The sequence below is a fragment of the Eumetopias jubatus genome, unplaced genomic scaffold, assembly GCF_037043125.1.
Source record: "Eumetopias jubatus isolate StellerSeaLion01/CBP00866 unplaced genomic scaffold, mEumJub1_p1.0 scaffold_16, whole genome shotgun sequence".
NCBI classification, from domain to species: domain Eukaryota; kingdom Metazoa; phylum Chordata; class Mammalia; order Carnivora; family Otariidae; genus Eumetopias; species Eumetopias jubatus.
In genome coordinates, this window is record NW_028274822.1 from 49,408,661 (window position 1) to 49,434,138 (window position 25,478).

Sequence of the window (25,478 nt, forward strand, 5' to 3'; positions counted from 1 at the left end):
TATAAAATCAACAGAAAAGACAAGAGTGATGATTAACAACTGCACGGCAACACTGATGTGATACCCAAACTAAAGAAATAACACCCTCTGCTTCTCAATCCTTTGGATCCTATTTAATTGCTGGGTCAAATGATAAAGGGGAGGGTGTGTGGCGGAAAGACTTTCTTACTTACCACATATGTAATAAGTTTTAACTAACTTCTTTATTTTACTGTTGCTGCTATTAAATATGGAGTAGATAAAAGAGTACTTCTGTTGGCATGTATAAGATATGAAGAACAAGTTTAAAGGATGGAATGCTATCCTTTCTTTTGAAGCCGCTCCATACATCCTCCCAAATCCTTTCCATCTACCCCTCACTGATACCTACTGTTCTAAATATTGCATTTTTCTTTCTTTTGCTTTTCTTTATGGTGTGTGAGGGAGTGAGAGAGAATATATATTCTACTTTCTACCTAAGTATCACATCTATACAGAAATGTGTACAAATCGTAAATGTACAGTTCGATAAAAGTTCACAAACTGATCAGATGTATGTAATTGGCACTTTATATATTTCCCTATAAAGAAACGTCCCTTGTGCTCCCTTCTGGTCACCCCAGCCAAGAAAACCACTACCCCTGGTTTTAAACAACATCTGTACAATTTTTTCCTAGTTTGCATCCCCAAACAATATCCTGTTTAGTTATATGATTATGACGACAAACTTTTCCAAAGTATTTTTACTAATTTATATTCCCATCAGTAGTATGTGAGTTACGGCTGCTACATATTCTAACACTGAGTTTTCCATGCAGTCAGGTAGGTGGGAAAAGGCACCAAACTGTAGTTTTAATTTTCATTTCTTCTTTTTTTAATGTAAGTGCTATGCCCAAAGCGGGGCCCAAACTCACGACCCCGAGATCAAGAGTCACATGCTCTACTGACTGAGCCAGCCAGGCGCCCTAATTTTCATTTCTTGATTACTAACCTGGTTGAGCATTTTTCATGTTTAATTGGTCATCCGTGTGTTTATTTTGGAAAGTGCCTGATAAGATCTTTGAATATTACCTTTTGCAAATATTCAAATACTACAATTGATACCCTAATATGAACCACGATTACTACACAAAACACTAGTAGTCTTATAGAAAAATATTAAATGCCATTCTTGGAATCATCATTTACCAAAAAGAAATCATTATTACCTGCTCTTTAATGTCCTGTAACTGCTGTTGCAACTTTTGCACGTCTGCATTGACATTGGTATTATCCTTGTCCTTTTGTAACACTGGAATATTTCCACTTGCTATAATGTAAATAAAATATTTTAATGTTATGATTGTTTTGACATAATAATGACTTTTCATTTCTAAAATTACTATGGCTTTATTAAAAATGCAAGACTACTACTAGAATCCTCTTTAAAAATTTTTCTCATTCATGGACAACAGACATAGCAGTAACATTCGTATTATACTCCTTCATTTATAATCTTCAGAAAGAAATAGTTTTGCACATTATCTTCTAATTATATTTAACTCGGCTAGACAACAATCTACACACAGACTTTTAGGTTTTCCGAGGTACTACTTGCTTCCTTTGGCAAGCTCACAAATACATTTTATGCTTGTTTTCTCTGCTCCTGCATTGTACGAACCCAAGAATGTAGGCAGCACAGCACTTTTTAGCCAGTTTTGGCAGCAATAATCATAGTCTCTTAGATGATGTTTATGAGAATACACAAAAACCTAGGCTCCTTCCTCTCTGCCCAACCCTCGTTACTGATCCAAGATGAGGAACTCCATAAACTAAAAGCTGTGATCACTGCGTCTGCTAAACGGAGGGAAATTTTTTATGTCAACTTTTACTACTCTCTGGATTTTTACTCTTTTAACTCTAGTTTATTTGTCCCTGGGATTTTTATTCTACTCTATTGGTGATAAAGACAAAAAGCCCTGGGCAAAAATGGTAACACTAATGTTCTTCCTCATGTGTACACAGAGCAAAGAAATCAAAGATACCATCTAAGCTTATATCTAGTGCAAAGATGAAAAATATTTTATACAGCTATAGGATTAAAAAAGTTGAAAGTAAATCATTTACTTTTCATCTTTCCACTTCATCACTGAGTTATACTTCAGTATTATCTACAGTTACTCTGTCCCAAATAAATACTATTCTGTAAAATACTGACATGCATTAGGTAAAACCTGCTACATAAAGGAATGAGGTGTTAATACTTGCGTAACTGAAAAAATAATTTGTAATATGCTGTTTCTTTAAGCAAGAGTACAACAATTTTCTTTATGTCATACATGGAGGTTTCTTAAAAGGCAAATGCTTCAAGTTCTATAATCCTAGTGTAAGCTAGAAAAATATAATTTCAAGTTTCCTGTAACAAGAGCAAATCCCACCTGTTCCTCTGTAGATTTGGGTCACATACCCTATGCTTTACTACATATGAGACGAGATCTTCAGCACTTTCAAGTCCCAACAAGAAAACAAAGTAAGAAAAGCTCAAAAAAATACACTCACAGCTGTCATCAGTGGCATCTTCGGAACTTTTCCCTCCACAACACATAATGAAAGGCACTCTTCGTTCAACTACTGCCCGACACTGCACACACTTCTTCATCAGACTAGCGCAGTCTGCAAAAGAGCAATCGGATACTTCTCACAAGAGACAACACAAACAAGAGGATTGCCCTTCTCTGCTCATTTTTATAACTTAAATCGCACACTGAAATAAACATTAAAGTTCTATGAATACACGATTCTACCTTCTTAAAATGTTATCGACCTATGAATGTGTATTCTCCATAGGCAGCCTCTAGAAGAGAGAGCCCATTGTTATGAAAATAATGACGTTTTCTAATACAGTAGAATAAATTGTGAAAGGGATTTTTCTGTTTTTTTTTTTAATTAAAAATATTTCAAGATCTTAAGGCTTGAGAATAAAGGAGAAATATACTTTTCATAAGTTTCAACTAATATAGAATTAAAAGGTTACTCAAAATTTTCTAAATGTACTTTCTATTGTAAATAGCTTATCCTTAAAATTCCTAAAATATGCTGAAGAATTCTCTTCCTTCTCTTTCTAGCAAACTGATGTACTATAATAAGGACACTGTTTAGTAACTACTTTTCTAATATAGCAGTCAAGAAAACATCAGATAGGTGTCATAATGGACTTTCTAATATTTATATATCAGAGGAATGCTCTCCCATCCCAAAGAAGAAATGCCTAGGCACAATTACAGGTTGTGGATTGTTAATTCTACATCTAAAGTTGTTAATTAATTACAAAATAACATACAGCTCTTCAATATATCCTTTCCCATTAGCATTTACTATGAAAGTATACTCCATATCTTAGTCTATGTACCAAGTGTCTTTATCATTTCAAAAACATGGAAAATAAATGACAATTGTGACAGATATCCAGGGATAATTTATGATCAGGCACTAAACTTAACAAAGCACAAAACCACTGACGTGGACAAGACAGGGCACATACTCCTAATGGTACTTATGCCAGTGGACAGAGAAGGGTTATCAAGGCCGACCTCATGTCAAGGCCTAAACAGAGATGGGCCTGATGCTGGCTTATGCATGATGCACTAGGTAGGAGCTAATGCTAGTAGAAATCGCATTTGGGATTTGTCTTAAATCTGAGGGCAGATTTTTTCTTAAATTTAAAGGATTAATTTAAGTGTCTCACTGTATAATATATAACCACAAATATCTCAAATTCTTTTAATTATTAAGTTAGGTTGTTACACTGCTTCTATAAAATGTTTCTTCCTTCCCTCCAAAACAGATACAATCTCTCCTTCTTCTGGCCTGTCAAGGCACTATTTTATACTCGTCAAGGTTCCAATACTCTGCTTAATATTACTGGGATGTAGGTAATGGACTAAGTGCTTCACTGTCCATTCCTTGAGAGAGAGGCATTTTCCACCTCAATTTCATCCTCCCTAGCAAATAAATGCTTAACAATGTGTCTGTACGATGGAGAAAACAATCTACTTCTGAGGGTTGTTGTGAAGATAAATGAGGCAACACTCTAAAAGAGACTAAAATGTCTGGGGCACCTGGGTGGCTCAGTGGGTTAAGGGTCCGAATCTTGATTTTGACTCAGGTCATGATCTCAGGGTCGTGAGATCAAGCCCCACGTCCAGCTCCGTGCTAGGTGTGGAGACTGCTTAAGATTCTCTCTTTCCCTCTGCCCCTCCCCTGGTGCTCACGCTCTCTCTCTCCCTTAAAAAAAAAAAATGTCTGGTCGGAGGTAAAAGCTTAATAAAAGTTAGCTGCTACTCTTGTTACATGTGAATGCAAAAACAATGTAAAAACTTTGGGAAACTCTGGAGAAAGTACTGCAGTAAGGCTTGAAAATCTGTATTATCAACTACTCATTATAACCAGCTTTCAAGTCTCTGTAGGTCCAGGACAGAGGTCAGCAAACTAAGCCTCCAGGCCAAACCCAACCAGGTGCCTGTTTTTGCTCACATTTTTTTTTTTTTAAACGTAGGCTCCACACCCAATGTGCAGTCCTTGATCTCACAATCCTCAGATCAAGACCTGAACTGAGATCAAGAGTCAGATGCTTAACAGAGTGAGCCACCCAGGCGCCCCCAGGTACCTGTTTTTGTAAATAAAGTGTTAATGAAATCAATCCTGCCTATTCGTAGACATATTGTCTATGGTGGTTTTTGCACTATAATGGCATAGGTAAGTAATAGGAAAGAGTTTTAAGTAGTTACTACAGAAACCACATGGCCCACAGAGTCAAAAATATTTATTATTTGACCCTTTACAGAAAAAGTTTGCTAGCCCCTAGACCATGGAAACTTAAGTAACCTGAGCTCTTTTTACTTAAATCAGAAATCCACAAGCCCTCTTACAGTTGGTAATAGCCATTATACTAGTCTTTGGAAAACAAAAACAATTACTTGAGGAGAATGTTACAGGAGGAAACCTTGATCCTTTCTTTAGTCAATGAGCTGCCTATCAGAATGAAAAACCACCAAGGCTTAAAGCAAATCTATGCCAGTGAGATTAATCTATCATACAATTTGTGTATTAGATATTATATTGAAAATCAGTACCTACTGACTGAACTATTTTTTTTTTAATTTTATTTGAAGTTGGAGGGGGAGATGAACCATGAGAGACGATGGATTCTGAAAAACAAACTGAGGGTTCTAGAGGGGAGGGGGGTGGAGGGATGGGTTAGCCTGGTGATGGGTATTAAAGAGGGCATGTATTGAATGGAACGCTGGGTGTTATGCACAAACAATGAATCATGGAACACTACATCAAAAACTAATGATGTAATGTATGGTGATTAACATAACAATAAAAAATTAAAAATAAGTCAGAAAAAAATTTTATTTGAGAGAGAGAGCATGAGCGGGGAGTTGGGGGGAGGGACACAGGGTAAGAGAGAAGCAGACTCCCCAGTGAGCAGGGAGCCTCCCCACCGAGCAGAACCCCAAGATCATGACCTGAGCTGAAGGCAGACGCTTAACCAACTGAGCCACCCAGGTGCCCCTTGAACAATTTAAAATAGGAAACATCATGCTTTATCTTGAGCCCATTTAAGTAAGGTGTAAGTTGTTAAACTTGCTTAAAACCCTTCACTGACAAATGAAAACAAAGGAAGAGGAGAATGTTGAACAGTACATGAATTTGAAAAGAACAAGGGGAGGTATAAAAAGCAAAGGCCTTTGAAGGAATATGTTTAAGAAATATTTAAAACATCACTTGAACTTTAATATATTCTCCCAGAAAGTCCTATAAGCTCTTTTGACATAAAGATTAAGAAAGGTTAAGAAGGCCAGACATTATAGCCCCAAATGGTTGCTGTGGGTGGTTCAGTAGTGGGGAAAGTATGCAGGAGAGGCAATATCAAGGTGAAGACGAATGAAGATGTGCTGATTTTATTATGTAAAAAGGGCTAGACTAAATGTTTCAAAAGTCATTTTTGGAAATAAATTTCTATTGTGTGTGAGAAGAGATCATTTTGTGCTGATACAAATGAATTAAAATGTGAGTTGGTAGAACATAACTTATTCTGTCTTTAATACTCAGGAGCAAGGAGGGACATAGGTGACATTATACATAGTACAGAAGAAATGGAAGGTACTAGAGAGGGCCACCAATGTTTTTGTTCATGGGTTATTGAAAAAAAAAAACCCTCCAGCTATAATTTGTTTTATTTTCTATTTTTATAAAAACACTGAGTCAGTTTTGTAGAGGCTACTTACTCTCACAAGCACACATGTGTCCACAAGGCTGAAAAAGAACAGCTGCTTTCTTGTCAGAGCATACCACACATTCTTCAATCTACAAAAAAAGAGGTTACAGCACAAGTGTGAACATCTATAGATAAATCTCCTAACTCTAACAGTTCCTTTTGTATCCAAGCGTATTTCCTCTATAAGGCAACACTCCCAGCACAGGAAACTTAATATGCACTCCTCCTCTGTTCTCTACTCTCTTGGTTACTCATTTTTTTTTTACCTTTATATACCCTGGCCCTTCACAGGTTCTACTACCATATTAGTCTCCCTACCTGTCCCAAAGAATGATTTAAAAAAAAACTCCATTTCCTCTGTGGTCAGGAAGACCAAAATAGACTTTAATTTTTTTTCAAAAAGTACTTTGTGACAGAAAAATTTTAAAAACAAGTAAGTATAAAAATAAATATAAGATAAACTAGATTTCTAATATTAATAAAAACCCAGCCAGATTAGTAGATTGCTAGAGCCCAAGTGGAATTTTTCTGTTTATCCACATCAGAGGAACTTTTCCAGGACTTGGTCAGTTCCCCTACACTGGTGGGGAGCTCAAGGCTTTGGGCTATTCTTTCTCCCTAATCTCTAAAGCCACAAGTCTTCCACAACCTATACATAATTTCCCTTAATTTTACCTCCTCTTCATCTCCACTTGATCTGAGTTTTGAGTGCGTAGCTACTTCTTAACCTGGCTCTTGGCTTTTCCACCCCCACCCATCCCACTGCCCTTGCTTTGCATCCATCTATCATCTGTTCTCCTCTCTTCTGACACACATTCACATTTACCCGTATCTGTGCCACTTAATATTACTGTCCAAAAATGATGACCACCAGTCACCTATAACTTCACTTAACTGACCAAATATTGCACACATGCTCTCTATGGACTCTCCCAACTTATACCTTGCTATGTACATAGAATTTCTGTAGTTGAGTAAGAGGGGAAAGCAGTAAGACATGGTGGGTCGAGACCTTTATATTCCTGGATTCAAACTGCAGCTCCAATAATTACAAATTATCTAACATTGTTGAGCCACAGCTCTTTTTATCTGAATGATAAAGAACAACCTTTCTTCACAGGGTAGTAAAGGGCAGATCAGATATTATGCCTGGAGTGTTTAGTTCAATGCCTAATATAATGTCAGTGTCCAATGCATGATAAATTCTCTTTTCTTCCCTATATAATGATGTGCTATTTCTTTAAAAGATTTCCACTGCAACTGTTTATACATCTGAATTGTTCATAAAGAGTTTAAAATAATCTAGCAAATTGATTAAGCAATCATTTACTTACCAAATCCCCTAATATATAAGTGAAAAAAATCTTTGTAGCCTTAACTTTTTTTCCCCTTTGGAGTTTTTTCCTCAGGTTATATTCCCAAGAATGGAATTACTAAATAAGAGCATGTTTATTGTAAAGGCTCATAAATATTGTCAGGATGGTCTCTCAAAAACATGAATCCATTTATTCAACCTCCAGCAGTGTTTTAAGAGAGTGTCCATTTTCCACTTTCCTGGCTAGTATTTTTAAAATTTATGCTAATTTGATAGGAACGGTTAATGGCAATTCATAATTTTTAATTTACATTTCTTTAACTGCTAAAGAGACAAAGCTTGTTTATTCCCCCTTCCTCTAAATACTAGTTTTATAATTTGCTTTATCTTTAATGAAGATGTTCATTATCCTTTAACCACTTGGGGTCACTATTTCTTTATATTCAAAGGCTCTGCAGCTACCCTGGCAAATTTATTTGGTGGGTATGTTACTTTTTGTACTTTTCTACAGGTTTGAAAATTTCTTAATCTGAAAGTCAACCTGACAATCTACTAATTCTTGGAATTCAAAAGTGGTCTAAAACGAAATGACGGCATACTCCTCCCTCTCTACCTCCCTGTTCCATCAATCTTCCCTCTGAAGACTTCTTTAATTTTGTCTTTGTATCATCACACAGGGGAAAGAACAAGGACTTAAGATTAAGAGACCTGTGTTTGATACTCTGAGTAAACTTCTCTGGGCTTCAGTTTTTTCAACTGTGAATCCTAGAGTTGGACTAGAAGACCAGTAAGGGCTATTCTGTATCTGAGACTCTGCTTCCGGCAGGTAAACCTGAGGCTCTGAACTCACTTTATATCTCTCTTAAAGCACCTACAACATCCTATATGGCAGAGTAGCTTTAAATCTAAGTCACAGTTTACCAGCAGGTTATAATTTTTTAGTAGGGAATTATCATATACACCTCTGTCTTCACTGCAAAACAAGTGCTCAATAAAGATTTGTTGAAATAGGGCTTAATCCAACACAAAAAGTTTCAGGCACAACAGCAGAATATACAGATCAATCTAAAAATAAGAAAATGGCTTAAATTCTTTCAGATTTGTTCCCAAGCTGTTGCTTAGAAGGAACAGTCTTCCAGTCTTAGAACGTTCCCTATGAAAATGTACAAAGCACTGGCAAGGTAACAACTTTTAAGTCACTGCCAGCTAATTTATTATAAGAATTAGTGCCAGCTCCTTTCTAATTAATGAAGGTAAATGAATAGCTTAAGAAACATCAGGGGAAAATGAGAATAAAAAAAAGGGAATGAAAATAAGAGTATAAACTCCATAAATGAAACCAAAGAAAACCGAACATATCTTTTGGTTTAAGCCACTCACCTTAAGAGAAATCATTTGTAAGAAACTTAAAGCTCACGTTACACACACATATGGAAAAACTAAAAAGGAAAATCAGTTATTTCAGTACAACCAGAATGAATAAGACGGTACAGTTCCGATAAAGCACTAAGTTACACAGAAAAAGAATGAGACCAGAAACCAAGGAAAGAATAATACTTCTCAAAAAGCCAAGAGTCAGACAAGATAAAAAAGTTCAGAGTGGATACAGAATTTGGCCTTCACTAACAGCAGGATGATGATCAGACTTTATTCGCTTCTTGGTGGGACACAGTACAAAGTAGGTAGCATCATCTGTGAGAATTTCTTGCCAAAAATGTTTAAGCTGACTCAATCAAGCCATTGGATCTAACTTCCAGTTTACAGGAAACAGAGAGGATAAAGAAACAAATTAAACAACACCATGATAAAACAAATCCAGAATGTGTGACATTCTACCAAAAAAAAAAAAAATCAAGTGATCTTTATTATAAAGATGAATATGAGGGTCCATGTATTCAAGAAAGGTGCAAAATATAAGAAACTACAATGAAAATGGAATTAAATACATCTCTAGGTTATAAGAGGCTTTGAAAGCAAAATAGTAGATCAATTTTTTTTAACTTCTACAGTTTACATTTAAAGAAAAACTCAAAATTGCTCTCTTGATAAATATATAAATTATACATTCTTATATTTAAATCACTCTTAGACCGAAATTTAACAGACATATGGCATCATATAATCTTATCATTATTTATAGTCTGAAAGAACTTCATAAAATGATAAAAAACTGTATTAAAAATATTATTACCTTTGTCCTGGACTGAACTTGTTCTTTACAGATGAGGCATTTCTTGACTCGCGGAGAACATAAAGAACAGGTAGCAATATGTCCACATGGGCCAAAAAGAGTATCTCTCTTCATATCTGAGCACACCATGCACTCTTCTAAGGTTTCAGAATCATTATTGATCATAGAAGGACTTCGAGAACCTACTTGACCACTAATAAAAGAAAACATTTATAATCAATCCTATCAGTTTATATTACTTCATTAATTAAAATGCTTTTAAAAATATCAAGAGCATCATTAGTATACAGAAAAACACCTTTAGTTAAGAAAATTAAGCTATAATTATCTGTATAAGAAACATACTATATTTTTCCATTTATATACATCTCTGCATCTTTACGTACTTCTAATACTATGTAAATTTCAAATTGAATGGCTCACCCAACAGAAAAGGGTGAATCTTCAAACAAAGAAATCAAAAACACTACTCACAAAAAATTTAACATGAACACAGTTTCACTCAGACTCTGTTTCATCTATACAGAACCAGCAGAGAAGGGCAGAGGAATAAAACAAAAATTCTAGCTAGAGCCCACGTTAGTTACCCTAACTACAGACAGAATGAAGCATCACCAGAGTCCACAACTGACAGGGCACTGTGGAAAATATGTCACTGCAGCTGCTGTTTTGACATTTCTTTCAATGTATCCTTAAGGAGCATAAAATTGTACTATGGAAAGACAGAACTCATCTATAAATATATAGAAACAAGACACAGAAATACATAAAAATGACCAACTACAGCTATAGGAAAGGGGATACTCTGTTTCTACCACAATCTTCAGAAACTCATGAACATGTATGCACACACAAAGTGGTTTCATCTTAGACACCAGTGTTAAAGTTATTACTGCAGTAATTATAGTGCCTTCTATATTTTTAGATGCACGCTGTCATTTTGTAACAGAATTTTATGTTCCTTAAGGATACACTTAAATGTATATACCTCATTACATTAATTTCCCCATTAACACAGCTCTAAGGTATGGATTCCAAAGGGAAGTCATTTATCACTACACCCAAATTATAAAAGGCAAGAGAACACAAAGATCAAGGGAAAACTAGTGAAATGATCAATGACAAGAACCAAATATAAAGTGCAATAATAATTGCACAGCACCATCTGGATAAAAAAAGTAATGAAATATACCTTTTTGTATGTCTACAATATCTCATAATAAGAAAATCAGTTGCATTATAAATAATAATTAAAATCACTGGTATATTTTACTTTTAGAAAAGAAGACAAGTATGAAATCATTTTTAGAGACAACTCCATCAGGAATTGGTTCCTTCATGTATTCATTCTTTCAAATTCTTTCAGTTCTTCAGTGATAACTTGGTGAGTGCCTGTCAGGCACTATGCAGGGTGTTAGAATTATTACCACATTTGTGTGAGATACACCTTACTGGTGAGCATGTAAACTGCCTCTCCTAAAAAAGTCTATTAAAATTTTAAATACATCTAACATTAATCACAGCAATTTCACCAGCAAGACATTTTCTTATAGATAAATTTCTCTAACATGTAGGAGTACTGGAAGATCAGACTGGTTTAGAAAAGTTTCTTAGCACTTATTATGCATAAAGCGTCATATTCAGTTATGTAGAGAATACAACATGAAATAAGAGACACAGTGTCTGCAGGAAAATTTTTAAGGAAAAAAGGGTCAGCACAAAGATGATGAGAAAAGACAAAAACATTTTCAAGTAATCAAGTCCTCCATTATGAAACCACATGGTACTCTATATACAGAGAGAATACTAAGTTTTATGATAATAAATGATACAAACCTGACTTTTTCCTTATGACACTTTGCCAGTGCTTTGCAGAGACTTGGATCAGGACAGAGATCAAGCGGCGATTGACCTTTCTTATTTCGAATGCTAAGGTCAGCGCCATTGGCAGCCAAAAAACAGGCAATTGATGCTGCACTCTTCTTCTCCGCCCCCTGGGTACCAAGTCCCATTATTAACTGAAATCAAATGAAAAGAGTCATGATTTTCCCCTTAGGAATCTGTTATCAATTCTTACCACCAAATGTGTGTGTGTGTGTGCAAGTCTGTGTGTATTATATAAAAATACACGTCTGGAAAGAACTTATGGCCTATATAGACATGGTGGGCATTTATGAGTTGCAGTCCTAACATCCATTCCCCCCCTTCACTCCAGTTTTCTCAGGGGTAGTTTGAGGACTGACCCATTCTCTACTGTTACAGGTGGACCAAAGAAGGCTGAGAGTCAGATATCCACCTCATCTATGTGATTAGTTCAGGGATGACAAATCAGGTCAATTCGGCCAATAAAACTCAAGAACGGGACTTCTGATTGACATACTGAGGAATTAGTTGTCCCCAAACCAATGTAGCTCTGGAACTGCTGGCAACCAACATGAAATAGTAAAAGGAGAGACAACAGAGAAAAGAACCAACACCAACGAACTGAGCCAAGAAATGGAGAAGGAGATAAATCAGGTTCTGATATCATATGAGCTACTCATTCAAACATGTTATCAAATATCTGTAGAGCACCTACAATGGACCAAATACTATTTTTAGCACTTTCCAGGAATTAACTCATTTAATCTTTACAACAACCTTATGGAGGTAATTATTCCACCCCTTCCTTTTTAAAATGAGGAGGGATGCCTGGGTGGCTCAGTCGGTTAAACGTCTGCCTTCGGCTCAGGTCATGATCCCAGGGTCCTGGGATCGAGCCCCGCATTGGGCTCCTTGCTCAGCGGGGAGCCTGCTTCCCCCTCTGCCTGCTGTTTTCTCTCTCTGACAAATAAATAAATCTTTAAAAAAATAAAATAAAATGAGAAAGGAGGCACACAAGAGTTTAGAGAATTCACCAATGGTCATATGGAAAGGCAGCAATTCTCAAACACTTTGGTCTCAGAACCTCTTCACATACTTAAAAATGATTCTAAAATTCATACGAACGGTGAAAGACTTTAGAATAGTCAAACAACTTTGAAAAAAAAAAGAAAAAGTTGGAAGTCTTTTACTACCTGAGTTGAATAATTATTATAAAGCTACAGTAATCAAGACAGTAGGGTTGGCATCACATGGCTAAAGACACAGATCAACAGAACAGAATACAGGATCCAGAAAGACTCACATATATGGTTAATTGAGTTGGGATAAAGGCACAACAGACAATTCAGCAGAAAAAGTCTTTTCAACAAATGGTGGTGGAATAACTGGAACATTCACATGCAAAACAATGAACTCTGATACTTCATACTATACTTAAAAATTAACTCAAAATGAGTCATAGTACAATGAAAGACCTAAATATGAGACAGAAATCTATCAAAATCCTAGAGGAGAACACAGGCAGCAACCTCTTTGACCTCGGCAACTTCTTGTTAGACACATCTCCAGAGTCAAGGCAAATAAAGGCAAAAATGAACTAATGGGACTTCACCAGGACAAAAAGCTTTTGCACAGCAAAGGAAACAATCAACAATACTAAAAGGCAACCCACACAATGGGAGAAAATATTTGCAAATAACATATCAGATAAAGGGGTAGTACCTAAAATCTATAAAGAACTCATCAAACTCAACACCCAAAAAACAAAAAATCCAGCCAAGAAATGGGCAGAAGAACAGACATTTCTCCAAAGAAGACATACAAATGGCTAGCCGACACATGAAAAAATGCTCAGTATCAGTCATCAGCAGAGAAATACAAATCAAAACCACAATGAGATACCACCTCACACTGGTCAGATTGGCTAAAATTAACAACTCAGGAAACAATACATGTTGATAAGGATGCAGAAGGGGGAACCCTCCTACACTGTTGGTGGGAATGCAAACTAGTGCAGCCACTCTGAAGGACAGTTTAGAGGTCCCTCAAAAAGCTAAAAATAGAACTACCCTACAACCCAGCAATTGCACTACTAGGTATCTATCCAAAGGTGATTCGAAGGGGCACATGCACCCCAAAGTTTATAGCAGCAGTGTCCACAATAGCCAAACTATGGAAAGAGCCCAGACGTCCATCGACAGACAAATGGATAAAGAAGATACAGTATATATATACGATGGAATATTACCAAGCCATCAAAAGGAATGAAACCTTGCCACTTGCAACAACTTGGATGGAACTAGAGTGTATTATGCTAAGCGAAATAAGTAAGTCAGAGAAAGACAAATACCGTATGATTTTACTCATATGTGGAATTTAAGAAACAAAACTGATGAACATAGGTCAGGCAAGGAAAAATAAAATAGGCTAAAAATAGGGAGACAAACTATAAGAGACTCTTAAACTATAGAGAACAAACTGAGGGTTGCTGGAGGGGAAGGGAGTGGACGGATGGGGTAAATGTGTGATGGGCATGAAGGAGGGCACTTGATGGAATGAGCACTGGGTGTTATTTGCAACTGATGAATCACTAAATTCTACTCTGAAATTAGTAATATACTATATGTTAACTAACTTGAATTCAAATTAAAAAAAAAAAAAGAATCATAGTCCTAAATGTAACAGCTAAAACTTAATAAACTTCTAGTACAAAAGAGAAAACCTTAGTGACCCTGGGTTTGGCAAAGATTTTTCAGATAGGACACAAAAAACACAATGAAAGAAAAATTTATAAATTAGACTTCATCAAAATTAAAAACTTTTGCTCTTCCTTTTTTTTTTAACGATTTTATTTATTTATTTGAGACAGAGAGAATGAGAGAGAGAGAGAGCGAGCACATGAGAGGGGGGAGGGTCAGAGGGAGAAGCAGACTCCCTGCTGAGCAGGGAGCCCAATGCGGGACTCAATCCTGGGACTCCAGGATCATGACCTGAGCCGAAGGCAGGTGCTTAACCAACTGAGCCACCCAGGCGCCCTGTTCCGTTTTTTTTTTAAAGATTTTATTTATTTATTTGACAGAGGGAAAGAGACAGCTAGAAAGGGAACACAAGTGGGGGAGTGGGAGAGGGAGAAGCAGGCTCCTGGCTGAGCAGGGAGCCTGATGCGGGGCTCAATCCCAGGACCCTGGGATCATGACCTGAGCCGAAGGCAGACGCTTAACGAATAAGCCACCCAGGCGCCCCTTAAAGATTTTATTACTTGTCAGAGAGACAGAGAGAGCACAAGCAGGGGGGAGCAGCAGAGAGAGGGAGAAGCGGAACTCGATCCCGGAACCCTGGGATCATGACCTGAGCCAAAGGCAGACGCTTAACGGACTGAGCCACCCAGGCATCCCTCAACTTTTGCTCTTCCAAAAACACTACTGCAAGAATGAAAAGACAAGCCACAGATGGGGAGAAAATATGTGCAAATCCCATATCTGATACAGAACTTGAATTCAGACTCTCAAAACTCAATAGTAAGAAAACAGCTCAACAAAACAATGCACAAAAAAATGTGAATAGACACTTCATCAAATATATGTAAGTGACAAACAAGCAAACGAAAAGATGTTCAATTTCAGTAGTCACTGGGGTGCCTGGGTGGCTCAGTCAGTTAAGTGTCTGCCTTACACTCAGGTCATGATCCCAGAGTACCGGGATCAAGCCCCACATTGGGCTCCCTACTCAGCAGGAAATCTGCTTCTCCCTCTTGCTCTGCTCCTCCCCCATTTGTGTTTTCTCTCTCTCTAGCTCACTCTCTCTCAAATAAATAAATAAAATCTTAAAAAAAAAAATCAGGGCGCCTGGGTCGCTCAGTCCATTAAGCATCTGCCTTTGGCTTGGGTCATGATCCCAGGGTCTTGAGATTAAGTCCCGCATCGGGCTCCCTGCTCAGTCTTCTTCACCCACTGCCCCTCCCCCTGCTTGTGCTCTTGCTCTCTCTCAAAAATAAACAAATAAATAATTAGAAAAAAATTATCAGTGGTCATTAGAGAAATGCAAATCAAAACCCCAACATACCACTACACACCCATATGAATGGCTGAAGTTAAAAAAGAACCAAACAACTTTCAGTAAGAATTTGAAGCAATATAGTCAGAATTAACTATTACTTAGTCCATAAACTAAATTTCTACATATATGCAGCTGTGATAAATATTTTATGAGAAACAGACTGAATTAACCGAAAATACAAGATCTTGCATTAAACGACACTTCCAGTAGTACCAAATTAAAGATTAGTTTACTCACTGTGTTTTTGGATGGCTCCCAGGCAGCATCGACCTTCCCCACATCTTGCATATCTTGGAGCTGACGCAGCTGAGACAAGGTGTGATGCCTCAGAGCCTCGTGCAAAGGAGTGTCCCCGTCCTTATCCTGAATATCTAACTTGGCACCTGCACGGACCAGAAGCTGAAGGAGAAAGACGTCTCATTTTGCTAAGTTCTCTCTGGCCCATAAGAAATTACTACACATCTAAAGTAACACAGACAAAATCAGAGGGGGAGACACTGTAAGAGACTCTTAACTCTAGGAAACAAGCTGAGGGTTGTTGGAGGGGAGGGAGATGGCGGGATGGGGTAACCAGGTGAAGGGCGCTAAGGAGGGCACATGATGGAATGAGCGCTGGGTGTTATTTGCAACTGATGAATCACTGACCTCTACCCCTGAAACTAATAATATACTGTATGTTAATTAATAACAAAATAAAATAAGATCAAGTAACAGTGACAGAGCCCTGGACCTACCTGAAGGGATCGCCACTAAAGCTAATTATCTTTATATATTCATTTGCTACTCTTAAAACTCCTGTGGCTCCTTTACAAATAGTGATGAGCTCTGGTTACTCAAATATATCAAATCAGAGAAAACATAAAGAAATGAGAACCAGTATGTGGCTTAATTCATCAACTCTAAGAACAAGATAACTGTGAGAAATTTAGGACATTTTTTTCTCCTTTTACTTTTTTATTTTTTTAATTATTTTATTTTTTCGGGGCGCCTTGGTAGCACAGTCAGTTGAGCACCCAACTCTTCGTTTCAGCTCAGGTTGTGATTTCAGGATCATGAGATCGAGCTCCGCATTCGGCTCCGTGCCCAGACTGCTTAGGACTCTCCCTCCCTCTCCCCTGGCTCCTACCCACCCTGCTCACGCTCTTGCTTTCTCTCAAATAAATAAATCTTTATAAATAAAAAAGATTTTGTCAAGTAATCTCTACACCCACTGTGGGGCTCAAACTCACAACCCCAAGATCAAGAGTTGCATGCTCTACTGACTGAGCCAGCCATGCGCCCCCTTCTTCTCCTCTGAGTTTCAGATATGCAAGTTGGGATATTTTAAGTACTTCCAATAGGACCAAATCATAAACGTTTGCAACTCTTCTATTACTTGAAGAAACAAGCAAGTTATTTATTCCATTCTCTTTGGTCAATTTTTCCAAATGTACAGCCATAAAAAGTCCAAATATCACAGATAAATGAAGAATTTTTAGCAAGAGGAATTTTTTTTAGTATTTAAATTTTTTAAAATTTTAATTCAATTATTAACATATAATGTATTATTGGTTTCAGAGGTAAAGGTCTGTGATTCATCAGTTATATAACACCCAGTGCTCATTATATCATGTGCCTTCCTTAATGTCCATCACCCAGTTACCCCATCCCTCCATGCCCCCTCCCCTCCAGCAACCCTCAGTTTGAGCAAGAGGAATTTTATATAACAATAAATGTGAAGGGTTTGCTAAACTACAACCTCTTATATAAAATGCATAATTGATACACCTCAAAGATATTTTAAATGGTAGATATAACTTTATATTTAAGACTTTACTTATGGTGCTTTACTGATTTTCCTAATCCTTTCTATAAATGCTGTCAGAGTTTTAGAAGAACACCATAAACAGAAGCCAATCTCAAGCATATGGTCTTACCTCTCTTGGCAAATTACCGTTTTTCGGTGGTGGTTTTTTTTGTTTTTGTTTTTTTTTTACTTTGTTCCCAAAAGCTTACATAAAATGTCACTCTAGGACAGTGTTTCTCAAATTTGAACATGCATGAGAATTACCTGGAGGACTTGTTAAACCACAGATTGCTAGTTCCCACCCCTGGAGGTTCTGATTTGGTCGGTCTGAGGTGGGGCCCAAGAATTTTCTACCAAGGTCCCAGGTGATGCTGATGCTGCTGGTTCAGCTTCTAAACTTTAAGAATCACTGCTCTACAAAAAAATTTTAAACCGATAATCTTTCAAATATTTTCTCTGGAATATCAGATTAGTCAAATAAAAATACATATTTTAGCTTTTTTGGAATCTGTGCAGCAAACGTCCAGCCTAAGCTTTTAATTATACTTCACTCTCAATTATACAAATTAAGAGGGAATGTACTTTTAAAAAACCAATTTATATGTTACTTTGAAATTCTCTGATTTAATATTTTGGGAAGTCACAAGTCTGGCAACAATTATACAATAGTCTTTGAATATCACAGTTTTAAGATCTTCCCTATTATAAATTAAAACTCTTTACCCAACTGATGCAAAATATTAGCCTAAAATCTTAATTTTTAGATCCAACTAAGCCTTTTGAAAAATCTAACTATGAATAATTTTCAAGACTTTCTAGAAATCTGTCTGGTTAAAACACAACTATAAGGTAAGATTCTTTTTAGTAAATACTTTACCCTCACAATCTGGGTGTGCTGTCGTTCAACAGCAAGGTGTAGGGCAGTTTGCTGGTTCACATTCTGGATATCCAGGTTAGCATTACCCTGAACAAGAAGAACAAAGTTTACATACTCAAAATTTGACAACTGTGAACACTAAAACTATAACTCTTCATGAGGAATAAATAACACAGAACACTGCTGACCACTTTCCTCTCTTCTAGCTACCGCAACGTTGTTCTTGTAACAGTTGCTGGCAATACAGCAAAAACTGGATGGGGCAGCAAACTTTCTGAGATAGAACAGCACGTTTACAATAATTATTTATTATGGTGACTCCATATAGGAACAGTTAAAGAACAGAGTTCAGTACAGAGCTCAAACACAGCTCCATCTCAATCTCCATTATACAGTAAGAGGTAATTAGTTCCTTTTAACTGTAAATGATATTTTCTAAAAAGTTTTATTAGTGAGTCTTCTTATTGGATTTAGATTTACTTTAATGACCTAATAAGGTCACCTACTCTTGCTGCATGACTGAGTTCTTATTCAGTGAAAAGGAACTTTGCTGGAGGGTGAGAAGACAATGTTTAATTAATTAGTACATAAAAATACTTACTACAGGGAAAGCAGAAAGTCCTACCAGGGTCCTGTTGATAGTCAAAGCACTATATGAGAACAGCTGATGCCAAGGACAGAGGAAAGGAACTGAGAAGCAAAATTCTGAACTCACTGGCACCAAGGGACCTGGAGCTTCAAGAACTTAAGCAAGGATTCTGCCATTTCATGCTCATTTCCTCGGCTCTAACACGGTTATAGTACAACCTATTTCCAGGGTCACTGTGATGATGGGCTTCAGGGAGGCTGCCCCAAAATAATTCCACTTTGGAATACTGATTATCTTGAATTAAAGTTACTTAAGAAACAGCCAGTGCAAGGACACTCTGACCTTCCTTTGTTCCCCTGAAAGCAGGAAATAAATTCTCTGTGAAGACTATCCTCCCTGCACTTGAAGGGTAGAAGGCATCCTTATTGCCAGAGATAAGGAATTAAGGGCCAAGAACTGACTATATAAATAAACTTTGTCACTTCATTTATTTATTTATTTGCTACCCCAAGCGCAAACCCCTTTGTGAATTCTCCACAAATAATTGTTTGTTTAAAAGGTATAAAAGCTGCCTGCTTTGGTCACTTTGGATAGTCTCATATTTTTCTGAGCTCCCATATGTACAAAATTAAATGTGTTTTTGTCTTGTTGTTATATCTCATGTCAATTTAATTATTAGACTAGCCAAAGAACCTAGAAGGGAAGAAATAATTTTCCTTCCCTCCAGGAAGGATTAAGAAAAATAACAGGTAAAACTGCCCTATATCTAGACGAATTATGTTCTAGTTCATGAACATTGGACTTACTTCCAGTTTGAGGTTATTACAAATAAAGCTGCTACAAATATTTAGTACAAGTATTTGTGTGGAAATGTTCTCTTGGGTACATACTAGAAGGGGGGCTGCTGGGTTGTACAGTAAATACATGTTTAACTTTATTAAGAACTGCCAAACTGTTCTCAAAATGGCTGCTCTGAAAAACACCAACAATGTATGTGAATTCTAAGTGCACCACACCCTAACCAACATTTGGTTAATTTTCGTCATTTTCGTTGGTAGGTAGTAGTAGTAGATTAGTAGTATTTCACCGTGTTCGTAATTTCTAATCCCCTAATGACCTGTGGTAATTGAAGCAAAATCACAGGAAATAAAGGTCAACATACAAAAAATAACTGTATTTCTATATGTTTGCAATATACAGACACTGAACTTTTAAACACTACAATTTATAATAGCATGAAAAAATTACTTAAAGATAAATCTAAAAAAAAAGATCAATCTAAAATGTGCAGAGCAACCAAAATGCCAAGACTTTTTAATAGAAACTAATAATCTGATTCTAAAATTTATAGGAAAATTCAAAAGATCTAAAATATTGAGGTAATTCTGAGAAAGAAGAACAAAGAACAAAGTTGGAGGACTTTAACTGATTTCAAGACTTACTAAAAAACAATAATCAAGATAGTGTGACATTGGTATAACGTCAGTTATCTGTATTTTGGATTGAAAAGGAAATTATCACAATTAACAATACTTCTAAGAGCAGTAACTTAATAATAAAGGCTTACTAGTCAATGGTATTGTAATAGCATTGTATGGTGACAGAGGACAGCTACACTTGTGGTGAGCACAGCAAAATGAATAGCATTCCAACTGTCAAATCACTATGTTGTATACCTGAAACTAATGTAACATTGTGTGTCAACTATACTTCAATAAAAAAATAATAAAAATTATGCCTTAAAATGGCAGGGGAAAACAAAGTTTAACTTTTGCACTATTTTTTTAATCTAAACTAGAATTCTATAGCTCATGGAGTGTCTATCCTATAATGTGATGCTAATTACATATAATGAACAATTTACTAAATTCTTCTGCTCTTTCATCTTCTTAACTTAGACTGTAAGTTCCTTGAAGTCAGAGATCACAGATAATTCTTTGGTAACTTCAGTGCTTCTCTATGGCATATGTATTTAAAATTTTTGCTGAAAAACTAAAACATCATAAAACTAAAAGAAATAAGTTCCCCCAAGATCCAATCTCATAAAAATATAACGTCATCTTATTTCAGAGATGAATGAAATGACTGAGGTGAACCTGTGCTGCTATCCAGCCAAGATTCCAGGAGTCTAGCAGTGGTGATGACCTAAATCCCCAGATCCTGGCTGCAGCCTGGTGTTACCTGATGGCAGCTGGCCACACAAGCTTAGATACCAACATAATGGTTCTTGGTCCTACGGCTAATGGATACTTACACAACAGTGGCAGCAATTCTGGAAAATCTCTGTTTGTTGATGCCTATTTCATCAGACCAACCCAGGAACACTGCAGGAGGGAGTACTCAGGGCTAAAGGATACCCTCCACCCCCTTACACACACACACACACACACACACACACACACACACACACACACACGCACATGCACACACACAGCACTACCCTTCATTTAAGAACCAGTGTCAGGAAGAATGAATAGGTACCATATCTGAATTTGCATCATCTTGGGGTTTTACTGTAACCTACCAACAGGTAGTTGATGAAGTAATAAATGAATGAATGGCAATATTATGGCACAGCTTTTCCTACCTGATGTACCAACAGTTCGGCCACTTCTACATGATTGTTAAGGGCAGCCAGATGCAAGGCAGTATAACCATCATCTTTCTTCTCATCCACAATCCATGGTCTTGGTAATTTAGATAGTAAAACACGCATTGCACTGAAAGTCAAGTTTATATGATTTTGATACTTACATAATTTGATATTTAATTAAATATTTCATTATTTTCTTTAGAAAAAATATGTAAAGGAAACTTTTGAAATAAAAAACATTCTTCTTTAAAGAAAATTATGCCTGGGCGCCTGGGTGGCTCAGTTGTTAGGCATCTGCCTTCGGCTCAGGTCATGATCCCAGGGTCCTGGGATCGAGTCCCACATCAGGCTCCCTGCTTGGCGGGAAGCCTGCTTCTCCCTCTCCCACTCCCCCTGCTTGTGTTCCCTCTCTCGCTGTCTCTCTCTCTGTTAAAAAATAAATTTAAAAAAGCTTAAAAAAATAAAATAAAATTATGCCCTCAGAGACAAATGAATTATATTTTTTTCTAAATCTCTAATGTGCAGCTTTTTGATGCTTTAAGAGGTAAACAAACTATCACCATTTGGGGAATAGAATCAAACTAGAATAGGAGTATTACAAGGGGAAAACATTATGAGAGGGAAAAAAAACCAAAGGGGAAAGAAATATATCCAAACAAGGACATTATTTATGGTTTTGTGGAAACTCTTAGGTTCAATTGGAATAGTATCTATTAATGAAAGAGTTAATAAAGAACAGCCAGGTAACAACAACAAAGTAGGAATAATAGTAATAAAAAGACAAATTTCATGTAACTGGTAGATTATCATGAATTGCAGTTAAAAATCTGATATATGTCATCTAGCAGTGCTAAATCTAGTTGATACCAAAACATGCAAAATGGTAATTATAATTTGATATTTAAAATTTAAGGATAACAAAATATTTCCAGAGCAAGACAGACAGTTATCCTAAAGACCATCAAAGATTAAAGCATAAAAGAGCAGGAGATGTAATAATCAAGAAGTGATACTTCTTCAAAAATAAACTACTGGGACTACTTCAGAATAAAAAGCTTTTGCACAGCAAAGGAAACCATCAACAAAAGACAACCTACTCAATGGGAGAAGATATGTGCAAATGATGTATCTGATAAAGGGTTAACATCCAAAATATATAAAGAATTTATACAACTAAACTCCAAAAAAACCAATTTGATTAAAAAATGGGCAGAGGACCTGAATAGACATTTTTCTAAAGAAGACATACAGATGTCCAACAGACACATGAGAAGATGCACAACATCACTAATCATCGGGAAATGTAAATCAAAACCACAATGAGACATCACTTTACACCTTGTAAAATAGCTAAAATCAGAGACAAGAAATAACATGCTGGTGAGAAGGTAGAGAAAAAGGAACCCTAGTGTACTGTTGGTGGGAAAATAAATTGGTACAGCTACTGTGGAAAACAGTATGGAGGGTCCTCAAAAAATTAAAAATAAAAATATCATATGATCCAATAATTCTACTACCAGGTATTTACCCAAAGAAAACAAAAACACTAATTCAAAAACATATGTGCACCCCTGTTCACTGCATTTACAATAGACAAGATATGGAAGCAATCCAAGTGTCCACTGATAGACGAAATGGATAAAGAAGATGTGGTGTATATATACAATGAAATATTACTTGGACATAAAAAGGATGAGATCTTGCCATTTGTGACAACAGGGATGGACCTGGAGGATACTATGCTAAGTGAAACAAGTCAGAGAATACTATATGATTTAACTTATATGTGGAATCTAAAAAACAAATGAATAAACAAACAGCAGAATCAGACCTATAAATACAGAGAACAAACTGATGGTTGCAAGAAGCGAGGGGGATATGGGGCTAGGGAGGGGGAGTATATACCCAAAGTATATTGAGAATCACAGCTTAAAGACAGCTTTCAGTGACTGTTACTAAAGTTATAATCACTGCTTAGGGGTGAGAGAATTCTTTGGAAATCTATGGAAACTATGGACCCCCCCCCACCTCCCAGAGAATGCACATTATATAGCTCTGCCCACAATTTTGAGTCTACAAACCCCTAAATCCCACTTGCGGACCTCATACAAAGCTCAGGTTTCCTGCTTTAGTTCATTTACAGTAATTACAAGGATTCTAATCTTCCTCCTTCACCGGATTAAAATAAGATACCAGATACTGGGATACCTGGCTGGCTCAGTTGGTAGAGCATGTGATTCTTTTTTTTTTTTTTAAGGTTTTTTTTTTAATAGAAATCTTTTGAATTTATTTTTTTTTAAGATTTTTTTTTATTTATTTGAGAGAGAGAGAATGAGAGATAGGGAGCACGAGAGGGAAGAGGGTCAGAGGGAGAAGCAGGCTCCCTGCCGAGCAGGGAGCCCGACGCGGGACTCGATCCCGGGACTCCAGGATCATGACCTGAGCCGAAGGCAGTCGCTTAACCAACTGAGCCACCCAGGCGCCCAGAGCATGTGACTCTTAATCTCATGGTTGTGAGTTCGAGCCCCACATTGGGTGCAGAGATTACTTAAAAATAAAATCTTTTAAAAGAGAGAGAGAGATACTAGATATGATGCAACTGCCTCAGATTCTTAATGGGGAAAAGTTCTAGAACCACACTGTATTACTGAATGTTTGGATTTGGCATAATCATGATGCCAATGCCAAACATTATCTAGCACTCTACACATCTGACCATGTGAGAAATGGAATTTATAAGGGTTTTATGATTCTTTTGGAGAGTTTAGAAGATGTAAGCATTAAATCATGTGGGAAAAAAGTTTCAGTAAAAAAAACGTAATTATAAGATAATGTAAACACATTGATTTAAACAAAAACTGTGATAGGATTTATGTTGAGAGAAACGGTGATGTCAACAGTTTTAAATCTTCATTTCTCATGACACGAAATCAGTAGATAGCATCTACAATTGATACATTAGGAAAACTGCAGGACAAGCTGGAAGTTATTGGGGAAGGGGCGTAGGGGGAACAAAGGGATGAGCAGGGATAAAGCAGAACACAGTTCTCTTTTATTATATATAAGCTCTGTAGTAGTATTTGACTTAGCTATGCATATATATTAGATTTTAAAAATTTAAGTCAAAACACTAAAATAATATTTAGGCTTACTATGTTAAAATCTTCTAAATTTGCTACTCTAGTTCTTATAGCCAAGATATATAAATAGGACAATAAGTTTTACATTATAAGGTGTGGTTTCATTTCATCAATTTTTTTTTTTTAAGTCACATTATTGAATAGATATCCTTAAGAAGACGGTTCTTATGAAACCATGTTTCCCACTACTTTGCATTCCTGTTTCGGAAGTACCTTCCCATATTATGCTGCCAACAACTCGAAAGAAAGGGAAAGAGGAGCAGTTCCTTCTCTGGGCATAAGCTATCCACTGAGATGGAGCCATCACTAACTTGTTCTGGGCTTTTGCACTTCCTAAGTGAAAAAGCTAGAGAAAGCTGAAGTCTCTCAGAAAGAACAGCCAATGGCTCAGAAGGTTAGTGAGACACTTCAACAGAAATAGATATGTATTCCTGAAAGCCTACTGCCTCTCTACTCTCTTACTACATTTTACCTTTTGCTTTTCCTCTCAGTACAAAATGAGTAACTGAAGTATAAGAGCAAAATAAAGATGGTAATTCCAGGCTACTGTTCGAAGTGACAAAAATGATCCCAGTCCCTTCTAGATAACATTCTATAAAGTCCATCAAATCCTAATACTAAAATGCAAAATTCAGATTTTCAGAGAGCAAGTTTTCACTTCAGAACCAATCCATTCTGTTAATTAGTCCCACTTACGTGGGGTGGACAATCTGAGAAGCCCACAGTCCAACCAGGCATGCCGCTGCCGGCTGTCCCCTGCAGCGCTGTCGTTCCTCAAGAGGAGACTTAGGCTGTAAGCACTCAGGCCCACAGGGCTGCTGGGATCA

General features: G+C 36.8%; 1 protein-coding gene across 2 annotated transcripts in view; it reads right to left on the reverse strand.

Moving 5' to 3' along the window:
• Positions 1 to 25,478, reverse strand: part of MIB1 (MIB E3 ubiquitin protein ligase 1) — a 131,165-nt gene that overhangs the window by 4,683 nt on the left and 101,004 nt on the right. The window contains exons 13-20 of one of the 2 annotated variants that reach the window (XM_028092533.2): positions 21,506 to 21,638; positions 18,336 to 18,416; positions 15,904 to 16,065; positions 11,584 to 11,765; positions 9,748 to 9,940; positions 6,252 to 6,330; positions 2,518 to 2,631; positions 1,188 to 1,288 (exon numbers count right to left, since the gene is read on the reverse strand). In XM_028092533.2, the coding sequence (XP_027948334.1) occupies positions 1,188 to 1,288; positions 2,518 to 2,631; positions 6,252 to 6,330; positions 9,748 to 9,940; positions 11,584 to 11,765; positions 15,904 to 16,065; positions 18,336 to 18,416; positions 21,506 to 21,638 (1,045 nt within the window). Of the gene's footprint in view, positions 1 to 1,187; positions 1,289 to 2,517; positions 2,632 to 6,251; positions 6,331 to 9,747; positions 9,941 to 11,583; positions 11,766 to 15,903; positions 16,066 to 18,329; positions 18,417 to 21,505; positions 21,639 to 25,478 lie in introns of both variants that reach the window. The other variant, XM_028092532.2, reaches the window with a different exon arrangement.